Source organism: Pagrus major, chromosome 22, assembly GCF_040436345.1.
Source record: "Pagrus major chromosome 22, Pma_NU_1.0".
Lineage (NCBI taxonomy): Eukaryota > Metazoa > Chordata > Actinopteri > Spariformes > Sparidae > Pagrus > Pagrus major.
The window spans coordinates 22,048,719-22,075,775 of NC_133236.1; the positions used below are offsets into that span (position 1 = coordinate 22,048,719).

General features: G+C 43.6%; 1 protein-coding gene across 2 annotated transcripts in view; it reads right to left on the minus strand.

Moving 5' to 3' along the window:
• Positions 1-27,057, minus strand: part of eya4 (EYA transcriptional coactivator and phosphatase 4) — a 48,687-nt gene that overhangs the window by 17,567 nt on the left and 4,063 nt on the right. For both annotated transcript variants that reach the window (XM_073492838.1, XM_073492839.1), the window contains exons 2-5: positions 26,861-26,921; positions 7,318-7,367; positions 3,894-4,015; positions 517-600 (exon numbers count right to left, since the gene is read on the minus strand). In XM_073492838.1, the coding sequence (XP_073348939.1) occupies positions 517-600; positions 3,894-4,015; positions 7,318-7,367; positions 26,861-26,893 (289 nt within the window). In that variant the 5' untranslated portion in view covers positions 26,894-26,921. The remainder of the gene's footprint in view (positions 1-516; positions 601-3,893; positions 4,016-7,317; positions 7,368-26,860; positions 26,922-27,057) is intronic.

Sequence of the window (27,057 nt, forward strand, 5' to 3'; positions counted from 1 at the left end):
GGCCACTAAGGAAGACACATCACACACACACACAAAGAAAACCTTACGGAGAAAAGAGGACACTACCATGCAGTTCTAGTATTGAAGTAAATTCTGTGTGCAGGGTTCCCACAATAAGCTTTAAATGACTTTCGAAAACACCACCATGATCTAAAGTTCCTGGTTACAATCCTCCTTGGTTTTAAAATGTCATATTTTTGGTATTTTTAGGTATAATCAAGCTGGATATTTGCAAACTTTCATAGCAAATTCATCGAAATTCCCCAGCTTTTTATAAACTGACTGGTGGGAACCCTGCAAATATGCAAACACCTCCACACACACACTCCGATAAAAATTCACACTGGGATCCAAAGAGCACACGACACTGCACTGCAAATGAACATCACTGCAATTCTGGCACAAGAAAACATCAGTTCTAGGACCAGCCCAAACTGGAGAAACAAATTCCTTTTGCATTCAAGGTAACGCTGCATGAATTCTTAGCTTTGGATTCACACACATGCACCTCTGTACCATAGTCCTTGGAGCCCGGTGCAGGGGGCGGGCTGCTGCAGCCCAACAGCCAATCAGCCGTGTTTAGAACTGTCATGTTTTCACCTAAACGGGTGCAAGGTGGGAAGGTGATGAGGATACCGACACACTCCAAGTGTATATTTTAAAAAGCAGACATATACTTTTGTTTTTCTTTCCAGCAACACTTTGGGAAACACTCTTGTTCACTTCTTGCTGAGAGTTGTATGCAGAAGGTTCTCACTCCCAACCTGTCACATTTGGCAGCTTGGACTAATATGTAATATACAACGTCCGGTTAGAATAAAGCATGCAAACGATTCACATTGTGTGACATATCATGACTTTTATTATGTTGTTAACGTCGCCAAATGATCAAGATTTAAGTGATATAAATTACTCTTGGGTCTTGTTCACAAATGGGATGCAAATCAGGGTCTCCGAAGTGAAAGTCCTGTTAACTACTCAAGAAACTGCCCCAGCCAACCACTGACTCGGACTTTCTCGCCCTCGACCCGAGGGGTGCCTAGCAACGTTAGCTTTTTTAGCCTTTTTTCTGTTCACCTGATAAATGTTAGTCAAATATTTGATCTCCCCTTTGCTCTGTTTTGCTCTCCACCAACTCCTAAGAGAAATATTTGGCGCTTTAGAAGCTAAATGCTCCACTATGTTCACGGGCCAATCACTAACCTGCCTGCCTGCCAGTTGGTGGTGGGCAGGTAGCGTACTGTGGGCTTTTAGAGCTTTCTCACTGAACACAGCTGCATGCTGAGGCTGGAAACTATGCTGATGAGAGATGAAAATAGGAAAATTTGTGGGCCATAAAACCAAAAACAATAATCTGAGAGAAGCTCTGAGGGGAACTGCAGAGTTGGATGATAATTATCTGCGGGTTACTTTGAGCCTTTCAAAAGCAAGTAGTCATGTGATCCATGTATAAAATATTGATCGGCTCTGCTTTAACAAGGATATAAGAGTGGCTGTCTTCTCATCTAACTTTCATTCAGGAAAAAAAGTGTGATTCCCAAGTGATTTTTAAAAGAGAGGAACATCCTGTTAACATCCTCTGTGATGTTTTTCAGCCCCTTTTTCTTGTTTCTCTCTCAACATGATTAAAACTCATCATCAGCGACCATCTGAGAACTCAATTTAATTCAGTACAACTTCATTAATCCCTTCAGGGAGCAAAACAAGCCATCAGACAAGCCCTAATGAAGACAAATGAGTTGCTATGGAGATGGCCCGCGGGCCCGAGCTCCGGCTGATGTCAGGTGAGGGGAATGTTGGGTATGTAGTTTGTTTTGGCTGTGAGCGTGTAGTCCCAGCTCCGTCTGCTTAAACCATTAACTGTGAGCTCATCAAAAATGATTTAACGTGCTCTAATATGGTCTGAAGTCGCAGTTAAGTCCGCTCTGCGCGCGGCTATTTCTGTGACCGAGTGCGTGTGTTGACACATCAAGTTGACCGAAATGCAGCATCTCACTTTTTCCATTACATTGCTGTCAAAAGTCGGTTCCATTGCCTGTTAAATCAGCGATAGATCAAAGGATGGCCCTCAAACAAAAGCACTTACATCCAGGGCTATTACATCAAACTGCTCCATCAAAGATTATTGGGGAGGACAGACAGTGAGAGAGGGGGGAGCGCAAGGGTGAAAGAAGGAAAAGAGGAGGAGGAGGAGGAACACAGACGGACAGAGGAAAACAAAAGGGAGAAAAAAGAAAGAAAGGAGAGAGCCCGCTGGTGTTGACATCTAAGAGAGTGGTGATGCTTTAATGCTCTCGTAGAGGAAATAGTTTCCAGTGGGATTTTGGGCTTGCACTAACACACACACATACACACACACATACACACACACACTTTGCCAAGCGGTTAACGCAGGAGAGTAGAAGTGCTTCACCGTGTGTTTACACACATTCTCCAGTGGTTTACTCAAGTCACCGTGCCAGCGTGAGGTGTGTGTGTGTATTGCGTGCGCTTGCATGTGCGCGTCTCCTTCCGTCTCTAAAAATTCCTCAAAAAGTACTTATCTCTGCATGTTGGAAACCTTTCTGACTGATGATTTGGCAATAGATTTCATTACACTACATTAAACTCATCAGCTGCTTTCGCACAAAGCGATTCACAATGAGCGCATTCAAGCTTTGTGGAGCGAAACGCTAGATGTCATAAACAACTGCATCTCACCCAAACAAACATTGAAAAGCACTCGTCGTAGAAGTTCTTCGAGTTTATATATTTTTTTCTAATTTAGTTCGGAGGACCAGCGTGTAGGATTCGGTGCTATCGAGCAGTGAGGTTGCAACTAACTGAAAACCCCTCGTCTCACCCTCCCGTACGGGGGCTACTAAAAACGTGAAATGCCCTCTCTAGAGCCAGTGTTTCGGTCATCCATCCTTTGCCATTGTGGAAATATGACACATGGTGGACTTGGCAGAAGAAGGCCCACTCCCTCGATAGATATAAAAGGCTCATTCTGAAGTCACAAAAAACAAAACGATTCTTAGTCTCAGAGGATTATACACTATTATTTCCATTTCTGCCAATAGATCACCCTAAATCCTACACACTGGACCTTTAATAAAACGATACATCAGTACGCGGTTGCATGATGCATGATGTAGCTGCTTTCACAGTAACTCTGATGTCCTGATTTCAAAGAGGTCACTTGTCCTTTTACTGGTGATTGATCTACAGTATGCAGCACTTGAAGGAATGATTCAATATTTTTGGAAATATGCTTATTTGCTTTCTTGCCTAGAGCTAGATGATCTGTCAGGGTACATATGAAGCCAACAGCAGTCAGTTAGCGAAGCTTAGCATAAAAACTGGAAACAGATAGCCTGGCTCTGTCAAAAGGTAAAAAAAAAAAAAACACTTTTTGTGCTGTGTTGTTGGTAGTTGTGACTCTGAGGCAAACGGAAACAATCTGGCTGTCGTTGCAACAGCGGCGCTCACAACAACACCACTCGGAAAAGCTAGCGGGGGCGGAAGCTGTCTGTTTCCACTTTAAGTAGTTGAACAGCATATCTTGTTTTCCCAATGTTTGGGATTTTCATTGACTACTGAATATAAAAAAGGAAGTAAATGTCCAAGTTATATTTCTCATATTACCACTCCGAGCTCTCAGTCCAGACCGCTTACTGCACGGCTAACTGAGCTAACTTGCTAATGGCAGCTGCAGTTGGTGATATGTTGGCTCTTTTTTTGAGTATGAAATCAAGAGGTGGCCAGTTCTTACAAATTAGCCAAAAGAAAGAAAAAAGCATAATAACAACATGAAGGTAGAAACTGTATTTTGAACATTGAAACTAGCCTTCCTGCCACACACATAACTGCCAATTCATTATTGCGGCACCAAACATGCTCTGCCTTCTCACCTCCTGTTCCATTGGTGGTGATGGAGGGGCTGCCAAGGTTGTTCTTGTCCAGCTTGGAGCCCGTCGAATCTCCACCTCCCACACGGTTATGAGGACTGGCTAGGTCCTGCATTTCCATAGACCTACAGGAGGGAGGAGGAGGAGAAGGAGGAGGAGGAGGGGGGAGAAAATGAGATGAACTGCGATTTCTGAATGAGTAACGGATCAACGGCAATATGCTCTCACAGCTGGGAATCTCCCACCTCCATATATTATGTTAAGATCGCACTGAACACGTTCAATGACAGGAACCACACACACGCACAAACTTGCACATATACGTACACAGTCATAAACTACATGCTTCTCCATACCAGTTAGCTTACATGAGCATGTGTTCAGAGGCGTTAGACATTGTCTGCGGGCCTGCTGGCTCTTTTATAGAGTGTGTGTGTGTATGTATGTGTGTGTGTGCACTTCTGGGCTCCAATACAAACCCACAGCCTGCCAGCATGCTTTAGTTTTACAATGTGTTCCACATGCATGACTGGGACGAACCAGCACACAAGGTGGTAATGGTGAAGTGAGAGTGTGTGTGTGAGAGAGTGTGTGTGTGTGTGTGTGTGGAGGGTTGGAAGTGGAAGTAAATAGAGCGATGAACAGAATGAAGATGCATATTTTTCGGTGGAGTCAAAGTCAAGTGTTTTTAATCTTTTACACGCACACACGCTTAGAAAAGCAACATAAAACACTGGCGCATGCCTCTTCATCACTGTTGCCACAAACCCACATTTTGACATGTCCTTCGGTGGAAGGCATAGTTTATTGTTGAGTCAGTGTGTGTATGGCCGGTACCTCATTTGAACGTGTGTGTGTGCCCTGACTCACGCTGCCCGCAGGTCGGTCACACTTGTGCTTTTGTGCGCGACATCAAAGCGAGAAATGACAGAGATGGAGGGAGAATTAAACAAATGCGGGCAGCCGTTCTACCACTCTGTGTGTACGTGTGTGTGTGTGTGTGTGTGTGTGTGTGTGTGTGTGTGTGTGTGTGTGTGTGTGTGTGTGTGTGATACATCTGTGCCGCGGTCTGGAAGCAGGCCATCTCAATGCTATGGGCAGATAGCATCGCCACACATGACTGCAACCCACAGTCAGACTGACAGGTATAAACATATAACTTTCAGTGGATGAGAGAGACGTAGGCTTAAGGGCACAAAAGAGAGAGCATGCGAAAGATAAACACACTAAATCAACTCTCTCCGTCAACTCTTTTTTTCTATTTACAGCTAAACATTCATTCTGCACTCCTGTACATATTGAAGTGAAAACACTGATCACTGTTTTAATATCAACACACTTAATGGTGGACCAGATATTTGCACAAAAGCCTAAAACGTCTCTGCTGTGCCAGGCAATAACGGCTAAGAACTTTCGCAGATTATGGTGCTTTTCCACTTCTCACTCTCTCTTTCTCTCCCTCTTGTGTGCTTCGACACTCTTCATCCATCCTTTTCTTTTGTCTCTCAACAGCAGGAAATGATTCTGTCTCCCCTCCTTGTCCTTTTTTTTTTTTTTCTCTTTCCTCTCTGTTTCGCTCCTCTCGGGAGGCGATGGCAGGAGTTGGTGTTTCATAAACTCTTTTCTGGTTTTCACATTATGTCTGGTCGTTGAAAAAATATGCCGCATCTGTGCACTTTACAGTATACAGTGCATAATGTAAACTAAATAGCTTAAGAGCCAACAACTGAGGATTATTTCCATTATTGATTAATCTGCTGTTATTTTTTAAATTAAGCGATTAATCAAAAAATAGTGGGAAAAGAAATGCCCAGAGCAACTTTCCAGAGCCAAAGGTGACGTCTTTAAATGTCTTGTTTTCTCAGACCATAAGTTGAAAACCCAAAGATATTCAGTCTACAGTGATGTATGCAGTGCTGTTAAAAGTACCTAAAAGTCATACTTGAGAAAAAGGAAAGATACTGTATGTAAATAAAACTTCAGTGAAAGTGAAAAATGAAAATTACATGAGGAAAAGTTAAAAGTTAAAGTTAAAGGAGACAAATTATGTTCATTTTCATGTTCATAGTTTTATTTTGGGTTACTACTATCATAGGTTTACATGCTTTAATGCTCAAAAATCTCATCAGTTTTCTCATACTGTCCAGTAATGCAGCATTGTATTCCCCTCTGTCTGAATCGCTCTGTTTCAGCTCCTGTCTCTTTAAGGCCCCCCTCCTGAACACCCAGTCTTCTCTGATTGGCCAGCTCACACACGCCTGAGCCAGCACCGCTAACAACAACAGAGCAGCTGCGCTAAAATCAATTCTCATGTGTCAATCTAGCCACGAGGCATAAATTATGCAGATGGCTGACATAGTGACGTAGCGATGTCACAAAGTCACAGAATTAAACTTGGGACTACTGACGAGGCATTTCAGGAGCAGTGTTTTCTGTGGGAGAGAGGAGCTTCTGTTGGTGAGGACTTTGACCTTTTTAACTTTCAAGATCTTTTATATGCACAAGAACCTACGGTATATAACACACTGAAGGAAAGGAAAAAAACAAAAAAGTATAAAAGGTCTCCTTTAATATATCTTTTATTAAATGTACTTAAATATCAAAAGTACAAATAATAGTAAATCATACTTATATTTACCTGTGTGTGCTCTATATACTGTATACTGTGGGTCAACAGATTATCGGCCTGGCCCATTATCAAATCAGATGTTCAGCATTTTTCTGATTATCAGAATCAGTGTTTTTTAATCTGATTGCCAATAAAATTAATTGATTGTAAAATGCACTACTTTGGCTCTGATGTAGTATGCAGTCTGCAAAGTAACTAGTAGCTTAAATGAATAAATAAATGTAGTTGAGTAAAGAGTTCAATATTTACCTAACATAGTGGAGTGGATATGTAAAGTAGCAGAAATTGGAAATGCTCAAGTAAAGTACAAGCGTCTTAAAAATTGTATTTAAATACAGTTACTTGAGTAAATATACTTAGTTACATTCCATCATTGGATATATGAGCAGCAGATCTTTTCATTTGAGAAGCCGGAACCTGAGAATATCCGGCATTTTCTGTTTTGATTAATCGTTTATTAAAATCACTAACAGTTTCGGCTCTAAATAAAGTACAGCATGCTCCCTCTGCTTGTCCTTCATTTGGATCAGTGTATCTTTTCCCCCTGTGTGTGTGTGTGTGTGAGTGTGTGTGTGTGTGTGTGTGAGGCACTGAGGTCTTGGGAAAGTGTTGATGACCTCATCACAGCTCGCAACTGCAGTGAAACCTCACCTCTCTGCACCATGACCAGAGAACTAGGACACACACTCATAACTGTGTACACCAACACAAACACACACACACACACACACACACACAGGGTTCTGCAAAACCTAATGCTGTTTGTCATATCACACAAAGAGACACATGTGAGCGTACCTGGCGTCTGAAGGGTCTGGAACATGAGATTCACTGTGTGATTTCTTCACCTGCAGAGAGACCAGAGCAGAGGAAATGTTAACCAAACACACATTACATACACACATAAGAGCCAGTGTTTAGTGTGTCATAAACCAGCCTCATAAAACCGCGTTTATGAATCAGACAAATTATATTAGTATCATGAAGTGTTGTGACTAAAAACAAAATAAATTCAGCGCCCTCAGTTTGAAGACAGGGAGAGAATATTCAACACAAGTCTGAGTAAACAGATTTTCTGATTCATTAAATGTGACTATAATGCAGAAAAAAATGAAGTAAATCACGAGCCGGCGTCTGTAGTTGTAGCCACCACCGTGACAGAAGTGCTAACTGGCGTCTAAGTGACAGATATTAACTTTCCCTTGTTCGCCCGTGACCCTGCTCCATCCGGCGCTCGAGCCCCTTTTCTCAACCCTTACAGAGTTGAAAGGTCACGCCGGGGTCATGTTAGGTCACGGGGCTCACTCTTAACCCTTCAAGCGGGTCGCCACGGTCACCAAATCGAGCCTCGACTTATGCCGACATTTGGTCGTGTCAATCACTGGTGCGCTGGGCCCTTTTTTCTTCATCATTGAGGGGAAAAAAAAAAAAAAAAAAATTAAGAAAACACACTTCAGCCTCTGCGCCTTTCCACCGCAGCGTACGCTCACACACACAGGCTGGTTTTTCTTGTCTGTTGCTGTGTGTGAGGGTATGCGGAGCTGGACGACGGCAGACCAGCGGTTCTCTATTAAAATTCCTCCCTCTTATTTGGAACAGGAACTAATTAGAACAGTAAATGCAGGGCGGAGCGAGGGCCAATGTGTACCAGCTGCCCTATAATCACTGTGTCAACACACTGGCGAGGTGTAGGGCACGCGCGAGGTGCCAAACACACACACACCGCACATGGAAATGCACATACAAAACGCACACACACGTGGTCAAATTCAGCCAGGCAGCATATATTGGAGTCATTTGCACATTATCGCAATCACAGGTAAGTATACAGAGAAAGTGCTTGGCCCAGCAGATACTAAACTCCAGGTATGTGTGTGTGAGAGTGTGTGTGTGTGTGTGTGTGTGTACTTCTGTGTGTTTGTGTGTGTGTTATGGTTCTGATTAGAGAATCCTGCCGAGAGCGAATAAGAAGCAGCACTTAGCCGTTTAAGACAGGGTTCAAAGGTTAGCCAGAACCCTCGTACGGATCACTTTACACACACACACACACACACACACACACACACGCATGCATGCACACACACACACACACACACACACACACACACACACACACACACACACACACACACACACACACAAGCCACTTTCATGTCCCGTTTCATGCTTTACTGAAATTTAACAAGGCTGTCAGTCACGACATCAACAGCGCGGCCGTGAGAAACTGCCATCCACATGTAACACACACGCAGGGCTTCATGCAAACGTGGCTGCGCACACGGCCCACATGTGCACATACACACACACACACACGTGGAAACACACAACCCTGGCTGTTTCTGTCTCAACACGACCTGTGAAAACACAAGCACACGCAGGCTTTGATCCCGAGAAGCTTTTATCACCGTGCTTCATCCATCGCGCACTTTCTCTGAGTGTCGACCTCGCAGAGTCTCACATCTCTCACGGCTTTCATCTTTAACACAGTTCCATACATTTATTTTGTTGTTTCTGCTCAGTGCTCACACTCATTTTGACACTTGTCATCACCAGTACACAAAATGTTTACCGTCCAGTAAAACTTGAAAACATGTCACACAACAAAAAATCCAAGTGCTCACCAAGTCCTCCGTATCGTGTAGTAAAAATGTCATCTTTAGTAAAAAAAATAACATAAAAGGCCCTTTAATCGTACTCTTTAGGTGGCCACGATGCCTGAAGGACCCATTTGTGTCATCTGAGCCAGTTAAATGGGTGACCTCTGACCTGGTTGGCCTGGTGACCGGTCTGGAACACAACCTGCCCGGCCCAGGGACTCCCTGAGGGATAAATACAGGTACCCTGTGTAATTAGCACTAATAACAATGATTTATTTAAGGGAATTACACACTGCTGTGTTTGTGTTGTCACTTATTTATATTCATCATCTAATGGGTGTGATGATAACGCGAGGCCTGGTCTGACCCTGAAGGCGGTAATCAGAAACAGTAGTTGTGAGTCAGAAATAAGCAGAAGCAGTCCTACGTCTGGTCGTAGATGTGTTTACGTGTTTTGTTCTTTTTCTGTTTCAGCCCCGCTGTGTTTTTACTTTTTATGAGCCTACTCAAGAATCTAAAAACGTGACATGAAAGGTGCATCGGCGAGGTTTGTGTTATTGTGGAAACGCTGCGCATGGAGAGAAGAGGGGGTAGCGAGGGAGAGACGAAGAAGAATAGCGCTATGTGTTTCTGGTAATAACCCAACCCATCTGCAACGGGACATCCGATACCATGCACAGAGTTGGACATACACGCGCACACACACACACACACACACACACACACACACACACACACACACACACACACACACACGGTATATAAAGGCTTTAAGAAAATCTTTTTTTTTCTGCTTGTGTACGGGGAATATTTGGATAAATGACCAAACAAAAAGAAAGGAATTAAAATCATTTCTTTGCTTTAAATGCAGCAATTCCACTTTGAGCAAGAGCTGACATGATAACAGATGATTTTGCTGCTACATGAGATTTTTATCAGATAAATTAAAGAACAGAGATATAATCCTGCATCAGACTTCAAATGTTACAAAAATAAGAAAAAATATTTAATAATAACAATTCAAAAGTTAAAAAAATCTGCCAATTTATATATAATAAAAGCATTAAGTCCATTATATTCATTTTACATTAAGTGTTTTTAAATACAATTAGTATATTCAAGGTGTAAATTAATTCAATTTACATTAATTGCTTTGGTACCCTTACAGTTACAGTGCCATCACCATAAACTACCACCTTTATTTTATTGTATTGTATTTATTTATTTATATATTTATTTTTTGGGGGGTGATCTAAATATCCATTCAGTCATTCAGTAATGTTATGATTCAATATAAAATAGTGATTTAATTTGCTTTTAAACACCTAGCATGTATTCATTCATAAGTGTGTCTATCAAAAGAGAATATCAAATATACTAAAATACAGAAAATGCTACAATTGATTGAGTAAAAGAGGAAAAGTACAACATTAGTTTGAGCATGAAACACACACACACACACACACACTCACACAGAGTTAGAGATGCACTCTTACCTCAGGGTGTAATCAGGTCAGTTAGCAGTCCTGTACTTCCACAAAGCATTACAGAGCTGTACGATCCACTCGCTTCCCTTCACACACACAACCTTAGTTATCTCGCACACAAACAGACACACACACACACTCACACACACACACACACTCCTCCAGCACGGCTTCAGCTCGTCTCTATCTACCTGCCTCTCACTTTGTACTCCAGGTGTCACGTTTTTCTTGTCTCTGCTCTACAGGAGAGCATGCATTCTTTTTCTCTTTTCCTTTGAGAGTCTCGCTTTCGCTCAGAGCAAACATGTAGCGGCTGGAAGAAAAGACGCGAGCCGCACACCAAACTGCACTTTTCTCTCTTTCTGTCTCTGAGGTCAATCCATGCACAGCTCCTGTCTTCCTCGACTCTGGCAATGGGGAGCATTTCACTCGTCCTGTTTCCCTCCTCCTCTGCCTCCTCCCCCTCTTTTTCTCTTCTCCTCCTCCTCCTCCTCCCCCTCTTCTTCCCCCTCCTCTCTTTCTCTCTCTCTCTCTCCCGGCTGTCACTCAGTACAGACTCACTCAAGCTTACATTTAAAGCCAGAGAACTTTTTTAGAAGTAACAGATGTAACTTCTTTCTGTGTAGGTCGATTTTTTAAACACAAATAAACTGACAGTCATCTATGTCTATAATTCTTTGTTGAGTACCGAAGACGGTAAAAGGAGACGCAGTGTGGATGCAACGTCAACGTCTTGCTGTGCAGTAGAAGGTACAGGCCAGACCATAAACTTCACACCATCCAATTGACCCCCTACCCCCCTTTCCCACACACACACACACACACAACCTCCCCCATCTCACCCACACCGCACAGAGACTCACACGTCCACCTGAGCACGCACACACACTCAATCTGTGTTAATTGGAACCACACCGGCTGCACGCGTGTCTCACATGTGAAGCGTAGCAGAGCCGGAGGGGTCGATGCTGCCTGGGTATGGTATCAACGAGGTGGACACCCCCCCCCCCCCCGGCCGCCTCTGTCTGAAGATGGCACTCTTTCACCGTGGTCGCCAAGGTGTTATCAGGAGAGGCACACGCCCAAACACACACACACACAGCAGTCAGACACAGACAGGAGACAGACAGGACCTGTCACATCCAAAAATTAGAGATGTACTGATAATATTTTTTCCGTCCTGATACCAAATCCATAACCTGAAGTTTGTGTATCCGCTCATACCGAACACCGAATACCGAGCTGAGCTGAGCTGTATGGATGGATGTCATGTTATGGATGTATTTGAAGTTACACAAGTCACTCTCTGTTGGAAAATGGCCTCTTGTGCAGTGCAAAAATCCGTAAAGTTGCATACAGGTGTACAGGACGCTGCGGGGAAGCATCAGGGTCCCGTTTGTAATAAATAAAATATGTGGTATCGTATCGATGCATAGACTCGCGTACTCACCAATACCGATGCCAGCACTTCAGGCAGTATTGGAGGCATCTCTGATACTGCTTTCGGTATTGGAACAACCAGTTTTTTCAGTTATGGTGTTCACAGCTTCAAAATCTTGATCTTGAAGTTCAAATCATTTAGACTTTCACACATAGGCACGTTAGCATCTTTCTCAGTTGAGGTACTAATCATTTCAAAGAGAAGCCTCTTGTATATAGTTAGTGTTTGACATCTGACCTCCCCCCACTCTTTGCCTGACAGAATGCATTTTGTACAGATGTGGTAAGCTGTTCCAAACATCAGTGATATATGTTGTGAGAAATGAGATGAGATGAGATGAGATGAGATGAGATGAGATGAGATGAGATGAGATGAGATGAGATGAGATGAGATGAGATGAGATGAGATGAGATGAGATGAGATGAGATTTTAAGCAACACTGTGGTAGCACGGTTTGGTGGTTGTGCTGGTAAAATGGCTGTGGCAATGTTACCGAGTTGTACTGGCTTAAATTTGCCATGACAGTCGGACTAAAAGCAAGACAGTCGGACAATTAAGTGTAGTATGTAAGAACATATAAATCAAGAAAGATTTAAAACAATATTTATTTCCTTTTCACATAAGTATTGCATCTTAAAATACACCAAACAGGGTTATTTATTTGTATGATTATGCACCTTTAAAAGATACAGGGGTGTACTTAACACACAATCTGATACTGCTATGTTGGTGTTGTTCCTGGAACATCATAATTAATGTCAATCCAGGACCATCATTGCTGACCAATCACATTTTTGTAATGTCTGAGTGACTTGGTGGGAAAAAGACTAGAAAAATATGCATGGGAAAAGTTATTCAACGCATTCAACATGTTTAATGGTTGTGAAACCAAGTATTTTTGTCACATAAACCTCACCAAGTAGTTTAGTAGTAAATTGCAATGATGGTCCTGGAGCAACATTCATCATGATGTTCTAGAAACGACACCAACACTGCGATATCAGACACACCATACTTGACAGCTGAGATTTACTGTAGAAAAAAAAAAATAAAGCAAATACAACGAAACATCTGCATGGCTAGGTATCACTATAACTAAGTGTGTTGTTTTCATTTGGGTGAACTGGCCCTTTAATGACATGTTACTGTACATCTACAAGGCAACAGGAAACAGCTGAGCAGGGTGCCGAGTGTACACAGGCCTGGGGACCAATTTGGAACAGGGCCACTGTCTCCAACTGTGCACCAGCCACCTTTAGCTCGGTCACCATGGTGACAGCATGCGGCCCCCGTCCCACAGCATTTATCCCCCAACCCCAATAAACACCTTGATTGATAGACTGTCTGTGGACCCGTGTGCATACATCAGTGCATGCGTCTGTAGAGAGTGTGTTATACGTGCATGCCGACATGCGCTCGTGCGCGTGTTGCTGGACGTTTTGAGAGTGTGTGCGGAGGCGTAGCTGTCAGAACAGATTAGGGTGTTGCCGAAGCGCTTGACAACTCAAGCACTTTATTATTAGCCAGGCAGGACCCCATCAGGAGGGGGTCGTCCAAAAACATCCCCGATGAAATATTTTCACAGCAAGTGGAGAAGGGAGCAGGGGAGCTGTCCCAAAACACGCCTGATGAAATCCCCCCCCAGAAAGAAACAAAACAGCGTTGTGGCATGGGCACATCAGAGCAGTGAACTGAGCGCAGGAAGCGGGCAGTATATTAAACGGCTAAATGACAGGGATCTTCTTTGGTTTTTGTTGACTTTAGGAGTGTTTTAAAAGTGTCTGCTGAAGGTGCCTCGCTCCCTTTTAAGAGGCCCTCGAGAGTAACTTTGTTCTTGAAGTGGAACAACAGCAGTTTATCTTCCACTCAGCAGACAGTTCGACAGACGGAGACACACTCTGCTCCTCTTCATCTCTTTTGCCTTGTTCTCTTTATTTATTTTGTAGTGAGATTCTTTTCAAAAGCTCCTTAGATATTTTGTATTTTATCTCTGCAGACCTCTTGGAAATGCATCCTTCTACCTCTGATTAAACAACTGCATTTATTTAGCATTTTTATTACTTTAAATCTATTTTTTAATAATTATAATTTAGAAAAAAATAATTTAAAGAAATAAAATTATTGTTATTGAAAACGTTGGAAAAAAAACCAACTAAAAATATCAACAGAATGAGAAGAAGTAACAGTTTTGGCATTATAATGTCTATGCATCGTAACACAGATGTCCACCTGAGTTAGCATGCTAACCAGCTAGCCCCCTATCCAGAACTCCTGTGCTAACGGTGTAAACACCAACACTTCCCTGTTCCCTGAGCTCCCAGTCCGGAATGCTAGCTGCACAGCTAACTTAGCTAACTGAGCTGCGGTTAGAAGCAGTTAGCGGTTACTCCGGTGATACGCTGCCCCCTATATGTTTTGAGTATAAATACCACCGTTTCCAATCCTTACATAGTAAATTCACTAGTCTACTTTGGTTGGTATTTCTGAAGTTAACTGTTTCCTGACTTTTTAAAAGTAAAGACAACTTTTAAAATGTACAAAATTCACAGTACTTCCTTTGCTATTAACTATGAAGAAAAAAAAATAAAGGAAATAAATATAAGGGGAAAAAAAACAGAAAAACCTAGGTTGTGTCAACAAATAGCTAACAGGATTCATACAGAAAAATAAGTGTTTCACATATGCACAAACCCCCCCCCCCACACACACACACACACACCTGTGCAACGTGATCATTCAGCCGTCCATGTCTCTGACATCGGCTGATGTGCGTCGACCACAAAACACACTCATGAAGGATGTTACTCACCACACAAACACCACCTCCATCTCTATCCTCCACATTCTCTCTCTCTCTCTCTCTCTCTCTCTCCCTCTCACACACACACACACACACACACACACACACACACACACACACACACACACACACACACACACACACACACACACACACACACACACATTTACCTGTCCCCTGCTCAAAGCTCTCTGCTCTCCCCATTTGTATGAGTGGTTATCGGTGTGGTAACTCTATCCTCTTCCTTTCATGTAAAATACATTGTGCTGAGCCTCCTCCCTCCCTCCCTCTCTCCCTCCACCACTCCTCCTACAACCCCCAGTTCCCCCAGCCTGGGGAGGTGTAAAACTATCCCTCTCTTTATGCCTCCAAAAATGCCCCTTTTTCAGGTGTAGTAGGAAGCTATAAAGGGAAAAAAAAAGAAGTGAGGGAGTGAAAGGGAAGAACAGGGTGAGTCTGTGGAGCAGGGAGGAGGAGGAGGAGGAGTGTGGATGAAAAGGTGCTCTCCAAAAACATCTCTCTCTCTCTCTCTCTGGCTAGGTGTACCTCTCTCTATCTACCTATGCTCACATGATTTTGCCAAGAGCTGCCTGGTGTTGCTCACAATGTGAAGGACGCAAAAATTGGAATTGTAATCACACACAGTTTCTGCACCTAAAGTATCAAATGTCTTTGAGCCTTTGTCTTTGAATCGCCCGGGGAGAAAAAACGGAGCTAAATCTAGACACTGGCCTCTACAGTGAACCCCCCCGCAAGACAAAACGAACAACACGAGAAATGAGAGAACAACACGCAGGATGGTCGCTTCAAGCTACGTAGCACAAAGATGAGAAGATGAAGAAGAAGTACGGTGAATTGAAAAGAGCTTTTTGTGTGCATGAGTTCAATATCTTGAAAAACAAAAACACAATGCCTGCTCACACCACCTTGTATGTGGAACATGACTGCATGGATGATAAAGATACAGCGCTGACTTTGAAGCATAAAATACATTCAGAGCTGAAATTTAAATTCTTGCAGTAAAGATGGAATCAAAACGTCTTCAACCAACCAGGTTAAGTGCATTTTAAAATGTTTTTGATAATGTGCTGAAGCTGGCAAGCATATCCAACCACAGGGAATGTGTTTTTCGGTTTTTAACGACATTTCACTAATCAAATTGTTAGCATCATGACACAATTATGTAACCAGGGTGACAATAAGTAGTAAGGGGAAAAGGCAACAAAAACAAATCACTGATTCCAGCTTGTCAGATTTGAATATTTTCTGTTTTCTTGTCTTCTATGACATCAAGCTGAATAACTCTGGGTTTCTGAGATTGTTTTATTTTTTGGCATTTAACCTTTATTGAAGAGTGACAGAAGACAGATGTGAAATGAGGTAAGAGTGAGAAGGGGAGAACATGACAATGTGAAATGATGACAGAGGTCCTTGGCCACAACCGAATCGGGAACATGACAGTTATATAGTATGAGCTTTAACAGCTGGGCTACCAGAGGTTTCCTTCATGGGTATTGTTTTATTATTCTCTGACATTAAAGATATGATATGTAACATTTCAGCATGACAATGTCTAAAAACAAGAAGACCTTTGTTATATATGTTGTTGAGTTGTGTACTTATCCGGAACGGTTTCAAAACTTTGATACATTACGTGGTCTGTGAATATTTCTCGAGGGACAGATTTTCATCTGCAGTGCCGGTTGTTACAATGAAGACAACAACCCCCATGATGCCTCGCTTCTTCACTTAGCCATTAAACTACATCTTTTGTTTTCATTTTGATTGGGAGACTCAAGTACATCCTGCACAGTTAACAGCCTGAATAAAATAATAATTTTAATAATCTATAATGAAAATGATCTTGGTTGTTGCTCTAATAGTGAAAGCAGGATTTCTGCTTTAGAGGGATGTTTATGGGAATTATGCTTATTTGCTCTGACGGCTAGATATCTCATCTGGGTTGTTCTGCTCGTACAATTTAAAGGAAAAAATAAAACTTAAGTAATAGACTGAGCGGTCTACAGAGGGCCAATGGCGAGCCACTACCCCACGTATCTTTTGCTTACTTGGTTCTACATTTCCTGGACGAAATGTGTTTCTGATTTTAATCAAATGATGAATTTCTTCTGGATACGAGGCGAGGAATAATTCCTGCTGGGTTTTAGTGGGTCATCTATAAAAATAATAAACTCTTGTGTTTTTATTTCTGCGTAACTTTGGACAAAAGAAGGGCGGTCAGTGCACCTTGCTAATTTTAGACTCCCAATGATTATTTTATTTAATCAACGAGTCGTGAACACACATGTTTGGGGAGGAAGAGCAGTGGAGGAGAACTGTGACTAAGTCTGCTCTCCATCCTCCTCGCCGTCCTGGTGGTCTTAATATCTGCCATTTAAATTGGCTCCTCATTGTCTCAGAGAGTGAGGGGATCACAGACATGATTTAATGCAGCTTTACCCAATGGAGACAAATGAAAAGTCACTGATGGATGTGTGTGCGTGTGTGTGTGCATGTGTGTGTGCGTGTGCATGTGTGTGTGTGTGTGTGTGTGTGTGTGTGTGTGTGTGCGAGCTGGTTCTGCGCTGTTAATTGTGAAGCGTTTGGCCTCGACTGCCCCTCCTCAGCTAATCTGATGAGAGTGATTAAAAAAACAACTGGGAGAAACCTAAACCAGTCCATGGCTGACCAGACACACACACACACACACACACACACACACACACGCACACACACTCTGGCCATCACTCTACTCAACACTCAATGTCTAAAGGTACAACATGTCTGACACTGGGACAGAGAACTGCAGAGTGAACTGAACAGAGAGGTGTAGTGTGGAAATTATTAGGTGATTGATCATCAACGTTTGTATGACGTTTAAAATATTAAATGATAATCAACTAACTGAAAATCAGCAGCCTTAGATAACTGATCTGAATAATGAGTCAGGTCAATGCACACAATGACTCCCAGCTCCATGTGATACGTCTACTCCATCTATCTTCTACCGTATCACGGCGCAGAGGGAAGCATGCATCTACTCATGGACAACAAGATTGTGCTCCTGACAGTGTGGGATGTATCATGAGCTAGCTGAATTAGCTTAAGCCACCAAGCAGTTCAGTTCAGTTACACGTTAAAGCTGTTATTTTTGCGTTTCTATTGTCAAAAGTTGCAGATGGTACCAAAAGAACCGTACTGTGCCGTCCTGCGCTTTGGTTACCCATTTAGTACCTAGCACGCTGAACAAATACTAAAAGGTGGAGTTAAAACACTGCAGACCACTGATAAGTCTTTCCAAACAATCAGAGTTGGCTTTCTTATCTGCGCTCTGATGTAGGATTTGTGAAAAACCACACGTGTGCTGTGCGTAGAGAGGGTGTGATTGAGCAAAAGAGAGGAAGCATCAGAAAAGAGACAGTAAATGCGAGCGGAGCAGAGGAAAATTAGTACCGTCTCCAGTGGAAACGCAGAACAGATCTGGCTTAGGTTTAGGTACGGTTACCATCTGTTACGTAGGGTTCAAAAGGTACTTTACCGAAAGTACCCCGGTGGAAATGCAGCTTTACTGTAGCTATCTAGCATCTCGTCCATGACAAGGTCTGTGGATTATTTTGACTTAAGCAGGTAATCAGATATCTCCAAAACTCGCCAGCTCACACCAAAACAAACTAGATGGATAAATATCACTACAGGCAAGAGGAAAATTATGCATTTCTGATTTTGGGGTAATCTGCCTCTTTAAGGGGAAGGATTAACTAACACTGAAGACGGCAGGTTTTCCAAACACATCCACTGGTTTTTCACATGGACTCCATGTTTTGAGTTCAACTTGATGAAATGGAGAACAGAGCGAGTGGACGAGAACAGTAAGAGCTCCTCTCTGCTGCTGTGTGAGACCTGAAGAAACACAACACCGTCCTCCTGCACCCCCCACCAGCCCCGCCGTCACCCTTCCTCATCCCTAACCCGACCGCAGCTACCGCACCCCCCGCTCGGTCCCAATACCGCAAGCCGTCCCCCTCTGAATCCAGTAACCCCCCCCCCGCCTCTGAGCACCTCTACATCCCACCATGAAGCAAAATCAATTAGATGTGTGTGTGTGTGTGTGTGAGTTGGGAAAAAGATCAGGTAAGAGCGCAAAGTATTGAAAAGCAAAAAGTGCAGATGTAGGTGTCTGTGTGCTCAGACGGAGAATTCAAGGAGAGGCTGAGTGTCCGTGGTGGTCATAACTAGAGTGTGTGTGCGTGCGTGTGTTTGTGAGCCTGTGTGTAGGTGCGTGTCTGTGGCAGTAGCAGCAGCATCAATAATTAAAGCTAATCTCATTAGGCCTCAGATCCCTTTCAGACGCTTTTAATTAAATGATGAATGGCCTCCCAGCTGCCTGTTAAATAATGCTGCTCATGACATCACAATGTGTGTATGTGTGCATGTGAGAGGTGCAACATAAGGTAGATATCCTTTAAAAAAAAAAAAAGACACACAGAGGGACATTCAGCAGACAGATAGGTACGCTCTCTCTCTCTCTCTCACACACACACACACACACATTCACACACACCATCTGCTCTCAGATTCAATATGAAGCCGATTATTTGAAGTTACTGCTGCCGTGGAGAGCGAACAGGAGTTGGATGTCTCAAAAGTCGCAAGCTGTTCCATCACACCAGGCCTTGAAACACTTCATATCATCTTCCTAATAAAATCACTCACAATACCATATGTCCGCCGAAGAAGGAAGGCACATCGAAGGGAGGAGAGGATGTACGTAAGTGTGAAAAAGAAAAGAGGGAAGGGCTGGGAGTCCAGAAAAAGGGACAGTGAAGAGCTCGGGGGTGTGAGAAAGATAAAGATAAAGCAAGACAAAGAGACGCAGAGGACCGTGGGCCGCATTAGAGAATGAGAGCAACAGGTAAAGCAGAGGACAGGTGAGGGTGCCAAAGCGCCCCGGGCTCCAGACAGCATGGACCTGGCTATGAGAACACCCATAATCCCTTCTGTTCCTCACCCCCCCCCCACTCTCTCCCTCCCTCCTTCTCCCCCCCTCCTGCTCTCAGGCTGGCTCTGTATCGGATTGCTGACTTCACAATAGGCCCTGAATCATCACTCTAGCCGGAGAGACACAGGGAGAGACGAAGAGGCGGGGAGGCCTGCGGAGAAAGACAAGGTGGGACAGACAGACTGATGCACCGACAGACAGACAGAAAGATTCAAGGACAGGGAAGGTAAAATGTGTCTCTGTGGGCATCAACGCTGGATACATCCAGTTCGGACAACACGTCCTCACACTCAACTCGTCAAATATGGCAGATTTGTTTGGAGACTTCAAACTATGATGCTCTACCTACACCTCTAGCGTCAGTCTCCTGTAGGTCTCCTGTGTCTCAACCAAAAAGCTGCACTTGAACACACCACAAAGACTACAGCCGACAAGCTTGTGCGTATCGTTTGCTCTTTTCATGCCCTGAACAGCCAATCAGAGTGACTTCTCTCACCGACAAGCACGCACAATTGGCCAAAAATCCCCCACCAAGGGCTGTCCAGTGCCTACGGTGTGGGACACACTGTACCGACTAGAGCCACTGACAGTCACTGGTGGCCCTGACGTCACCTTTTTTTTTTTTTTTTTTTACATTTTGTAACATGACCTTAACCTCAAATGTATTACTGTATAAGCTCAAAAAAAAAAAATCAGCCAAGCATGATGATCAGCAATAATCTATCGTCAAAGACAGAAAAACAAATTACAGAATGGACTCATTAATAATGAAAATAATCATTAGCTGCAGCCTCAGTCTGCAGTATTAGGTCAGTACAGAGAGACAGGTCACAGCCCATCTGGCCTTGGCGACCCCTCTGCTACTTCTCTGATTCTCTGCTGCAGAGAAAGAAACACAATCTCCCAGCAGAGCAGCAGAGGAAGTTCTCGCGGCAGGCAGGGCAGGCAGGTTCCTCCGTAACCAAAGCACAATTGTTGCAATTTCATTTCCTTCCCAGCAAAATGAGGAAATACGCTCCTTTTATTGTAACCAATGGCAGATGAGTGTTTGGCCAGAGGACCGGGTCAAACAAACGGTGGGCTGTGTGCTATCAAGAGCTCTATTTATGGAAGTCAGTGGGAACAAAGAATAAAACGTTTGACTCCTTTACCAAGCTCTTCTGAGCACAGAATGTCATTTTCTGGGTTTGGATTTGGTATTTATACTGGAATAGTTACAACTTTTCAAACTATTTTGTTAAAATGGTCAGTAGAGAGACATGTAACGTCAATTTCCTTGAAAACTCTTTGCGACGTGACATACTGCGCCGTGATTGACTTCCATTAAACAAGCATGGTCACAATATGAGCCCGTCTCCACTCAGATGACCTCAGCCGTCCCACACCACAGAAAGTATATGTGTATAACAGAGAAAGAAACACCTACACACACACACACACACACAGTCTCACACAGACACGCACGGCAGACACTCAAGCACACATATCATGTGGTTTCCTGTCTGGTGCGTTCCTCTAGAAAGCCCACGCCGGCCGCTCTGGGTTTCTAGATGGATTCTCCAGTCTGTTTGGTGGGTTTTGACTCTGTCGGACAGCGATTGGCTCGCAGGCTTGTCTGTGACCTGCTCACCTCACACCTAGCTGGCTTTCCCCCGGCCGGCCAGACTCTTATATATGAGTTATAAATTATCTGAAGCGAGGCAAGAAGTGAACAGACAGACGTTTTTGTTGTTGCAAGCGTCTTGAATAAAGGCAGTGTCAAAACAAAGAGACTTTGTGTAGAAGTTCTTTTTCCCGTTTTTTCACTTAGACGTGAAATCCTTTATCCACGGTCTTCAGTCGAGCTGATTTCACCCGGTTTCCAAAATTCAGCATAGTTCACCAATTCACTGTGAGGATGAGTCTGAATATTGAATATAAATATGGACAAATCAGTTCAACATGTTAGTTAATACAGCTATTTGCTCTCTTTAGGAAAGGTAGCTGAGAAGATCAACACCATTCTCATGTGTGCTTGCTAACTGCAGCCAGCAGTCTCTTAGCTTAGCTTAGCTGGAAGCTATGGGAAGCAGCTAGCCTCATATTGTCCAAAGCTAACAAATCTGTCATAAATTATTAACATTTTAACAACAAAAAAAACCCAAAGTTGCCAGTTTTATATGCTGGACTATTTCTTGGCTGGGGATAGTGACCTAATCAACGAGCAGTGGAGGTGGTGGTTGGCTAATTTTGCTACATTTGGAGTTAGCCAGGCTAAGCTAAGCGGATGAGATAAGAGATTAGCGTTGGTCGTCTCATCTATTCAAGCGTTCTTTCCATTCAAACCACACAGACTCGGACCTCTGGCTGTCTCTGTCGTTAGAAACCTCTGTCCTGTTAGCTGCAGCTTAAACTGTCCTCACCAGGCTGACGGCAGCATAAATTTACAGAACAAAATGATGATACAAACAGCTGTCTGCGGAGATTATGCTTCACAAAGCATACCAGAAAGAATAAAAAAAAAATAGACTTGTGCTGACCAAAATGCTTCAAAGCATTTTTTTTTGCCATGGTAATTGACGTCCAAAGCAGTATTCTAACCAAGTAGACGCTGCATCGGCTCTAAAGCTGGCACATAAAAATCAGCGAGGGGGCATTTCTGCCCTGCATGCACAAATGTGATCCCGCGAGCTCGAACCTCCACAACTCCTCAACACTTGCTCGCTCGTCAAGTTAACAGTGGCTGATGTCTCCCTTCCTGTCCTTGTCTCTCATTACCCCCAGATTCCACAAGGCCCGTCTTGGCCACATTTACGGTCCCCGGAGCAGATCGCCGCCGTTCCACACAATGCTCGTGTTTCCACCGACTGCGGCTCTTTGCTCTGCTTGTGGAGAATACGCACCTGGTCTATTTTTGACGGAACAGGTCACAGAGCAGATCGAGCGACACAGGAAGCCAGACAGCGGAACGGCAAAGCGCATCTGGTCATTTTTCAAAATAAAACACCCTGTGCCGACGCGGGACCTACAGCAGAACAAAGTCGGAAATATTAACAATAAACGCGCCTACACATCCACAGTAGAGGCACAAAAATCAAGGAGAAATGACGAAATAAACACAATCTGAGCAAGTCAACAACATCAGGCGGGCATGATGCTCCGTTTCTGAAATGCTGAACTTTGAATTCAGATTTTGAAGCCCCTAAAATGGTATTCTGGACAGCCCTAGTAAGAGTTTTAAAAATTGTGGGTGGTCTGGAGGTGACGCGCATCTCGTATGCAAGTCAGTGTGGATTGAGAAATTTGATAAAAAAATGGAAGCTCGTCTCTTCCGTGAGACTGGCGAGTGATGGACGTCATGTTGGACTATTTGTTAAACATATAAACATCTTTCGGGTGATGACTGACAACACTTTTTTGCACACTCTGCGTGAACATTTTTCCTTCGTTTCCTTCCTTTCTAACTCGTCTGCCTCTCTTTGACTCTTGCAATAATTATAAGCCATAATTCAATTTATAATTCGATGTCTCCTTCGTATTTTCCTCCCCCTGCACAGCTCGGATGGAGGTGACCAGAAGACTGAGCGGCAGACTCTCCCAGCAACACTCAGCTGTCAGCTACACATAAATCTTACAAGAATCACTGTACACTAAGCTGAAATTGAAGTGCACCTCGGTGCCACAACCAGGATGCCAGCCTACTAGAGGGATGCCAGGGGGGTAGCTGTTACACTCCACACTCCTGTGATCTGTCCACATGCCTTGTCGCCGGGCAGATTTGGAAACGACCGTCTATGACGCCAATGCAATCTTGGCAATCGGGGTTGGGCCGTGCTCGTATTTAGCTACTGCTGCTGCATGTAAGTTTGTGTGAATGTGTCTGTATGGGGTTGTAGGGGTGAAAGAGGGGTGCAACCTGACCCCTTTCCTCCTCTAAGTTGGTCTCTCTCTCTCTCTCCGTCTTTCTGTCTCTCTCTCTCTCTCTCACACACACACACACACACACAGACTGGGACAGCTGCCATACTCGGGGCCTCTCCCAGCGCACCAGAGGAAAAGGCCACGGCTAAAAGAACCTTTTTTCCCCTCTTTTTTCATCCTTTTTTCCTCCTCCTTCATCTCGCTCACTTTTTTCTTCTGGTGGCCATACATTTAAATCCTGCAAGGCTCCCCGGGGTCAACAAACACCGCCGCTTACCCCCCCCCCACTCCCCCGTCTCTCACTGCCTCCTCCACTAGCCAGCAGACCAGAGACTTCAATCAGGGCTCTGTCGGATCAAGAGCCATTGAGGGAGAGTGTGTGCGAGTTTGTGTGTGTGAACTCACGCTGGTTTATCTGCTTTTAATGTAAAACCATTCTCAGGATTATATAAAAATGTAAAATAAAGCTTTTAATCTAATCATGGTTATCTCTTCATCGTCATCATCTCATAGACGACAACAACAACAAAAAACAAACAGTAATCACCTTTTTCTCCGCAGCTAAACAAGTATGTGACAACAGGTGGATCGAGACACTTAAACAGGCTAAAAGTAGCATTATGGGGCTAACCACTGTTGGCCCTGCCTCAGGCTCCTTCTTCCAGGGCTCCCTGAGGACCCCAGACGGCAGGCTGGCCCTCGGCAGGCAGGCGGCCAGAGAGGACGCCTGACCATAACCCAGATGACGCGCGATGGATGTGGTGGGAAAAGGGAGGGACCGGAGGAAGGGATGGGGGGGGGGACTTTAAAGGGTAGAGGGGAGGAGTGGGGGTATCAGGTAACAACAGACAACTCCCCGAAACTTTGTGTGTGAGCTCTGCGCTGTTTTCTTAGTCACCCGAGACACGCCTATTTCAATGAAGCAGTGCGGGGGAAAGAATTAGCCACTTTCAGTTTTCAGTTTAAATATTGAAGAGGAAAACCGTTCCGGGGGAAATGAATTACAATTATAGGATCAATTTAGCAAATGAAAGCCTTCATTTCCAATTAAAGTTACACTGAATTTCTGAAAGCTCCCCCCATTTCTGCTTGACCATCATTTACTCTTGTATACCCCATCACCCTTCCCTACAGCCATTCATAAGCAATTATTACAAGGCTTCGGTGCAGCACCCAAGCTGTTTTAGGCTCCACCTAAGCAGAATGAATGTAAATGAATGTGGAGATCTAATTGTTTCTTCTTTAGCGTGTCTGTCTTTAAAGGCCCGCTTTTTTTTGAGTATCATTCCCAACTCGTCAAAAGCTCTCGTCGATGGCGACCCGACCCGACCCATAATCCCAAGTACCCATATCTGACAAGTTGGGAATGAGACTCTGAAATCTACATCTCTTACAAACTGGACCTATAAGCTTTTTGAGTATTGTTTATCTATCATCTGCTCATGCTTTTTCACCTTTCTGTACACAGATGTGATAATAATAATGGCCCAAAATGATGCAAATGACCACAAACCACAATCACCACAAACTACAACTTTCAAAATGACACTAAAGTTGAAATAACATCTCTCTAAGACATTTTTATAAAGAACTGAACCTCACAAACGGAGGATTTTGTTGCCGGGCTGTTGTTTTAGACCGTTCTTTTAACTGTACCTAATATGAAGCTGAATGTACAAGTCAGTGGTACCAGACACTGATTCAAAACAAATACACACTATAAAGTAAATTATAAGATTATTTCTAGCAAATATTCCCAGAAGTCTCGGCTCTATCAGTCTGTTATCTCTATGTGATATGATTAAAATCTCTGTCCTTCCTCTGAGGTCTCATTTCCAACCTGAACAATTAATCAATGCCTTTCGGCCGCAGATCAAATTCACATTATAAATGATATCACTCCCCTATTTAAAGCAGGTGAAGTAATTGTGGAATATGGACATCAATATTTGATATTTGGATGGCAGCGAGACAAGATGGATGCTCCTCTCATCCTCTTTCTTTGCTTCTTCCTCTTCCCCTGTGTGTTTTTGTTGTGTGCGTGTACAGTGCAGTGCGTGCGAGTGACGGTACTCCGCTGGGGTCAGCGTGTAATCTAAACCCGGGGCGAGTCTGACGGGGCAACACAAAAAAGTGGAGGAAAAACAACATAGTTCATGCGCTCTGTCCCACTTTGCGCTATTATTACTGTGGAGGCTGGCAGGTCAGAGAGAGAGAGAACCAAGCTTGATGGAGGAGGAGGAGGAGGAGGAGGAGGAGGAGATGAAATTACACCTGTTCTGGTGGCTGACTAACGACTTTGAAATGTGAGTGGACCTCGCTCTCCGCCAAAATCATTTTCCCAACAATACAGCCTGATCTTTAAACAAGCAGAACTGGGACGCTGCGCTGACGTGACGCAGAGACGGCCCGCTGTGCTGATACACTGACAAACCCTCAGGCACGGTGGGTTTTTGTGTGTGACTGAGGTCTAAAAGATTTGGTAGAGATAAAAAAAAAAAAAAAAAAAGACTATCAATTAAAGGTGCAGTATGTAGTTTTGGGGAAGACATTTTAATCAGAAGAGAGAGATCTTCATTGACTGACTTTTATGTCCTTAAATAAACTAAATAAACAAACTTTTTTTTTTCACGACTGAATAAATTGAATAAACAAACTGACCTTAAAAGACAAAACAATTTCATACTGTTGTACCTTAAAACAAGTCCCCGTCAACTTCAGTTGTTTAGGAGAATGATGCGACGCTGTTTTGCTGTGAAGCTCCAGAAATGTTTTGTGGACTACAAAACTTCACCTGACTGAATTTCATTTTTGGGTGAACTGCTCCTTTAAGTTGACTTTGGATTCACATGCACTTCTATGCTCAAAAAGTCCAAGTTCCTAAATGGATGTCTACTTCCAGCATTGTTTCTAATGAAGTCTCATTCACTCTGACTGCTGCCATATGGTTACTGTACACATACTGAACCACATCTGCTGCGTGTTACCACACACACACACACGTCTCTCCATTGCACCCATACCTCAGACTTGTGTGGCCGACACAAGGTATACTCACCCACCCACCCACCGACACACAGACACACAATTGCATGCGTACAGTAGCGTTTAACTCACCATCTGTTCGTTGAGGTCCTGTGAGGCCTCCATGGCTTCTTGGCTCGTGATCAGCCACACACTAGAGTGGCAGAAAACAGAAAATAAAATGTGGGTCAATGGGTAAAACAAAAATCGGAAAATTCACTGTTTTCTGTTCACCTGTGCACAGGTTTGATGCTAAAGCACCTGTGCTAATGAGAGTGATTGTTGCTTGC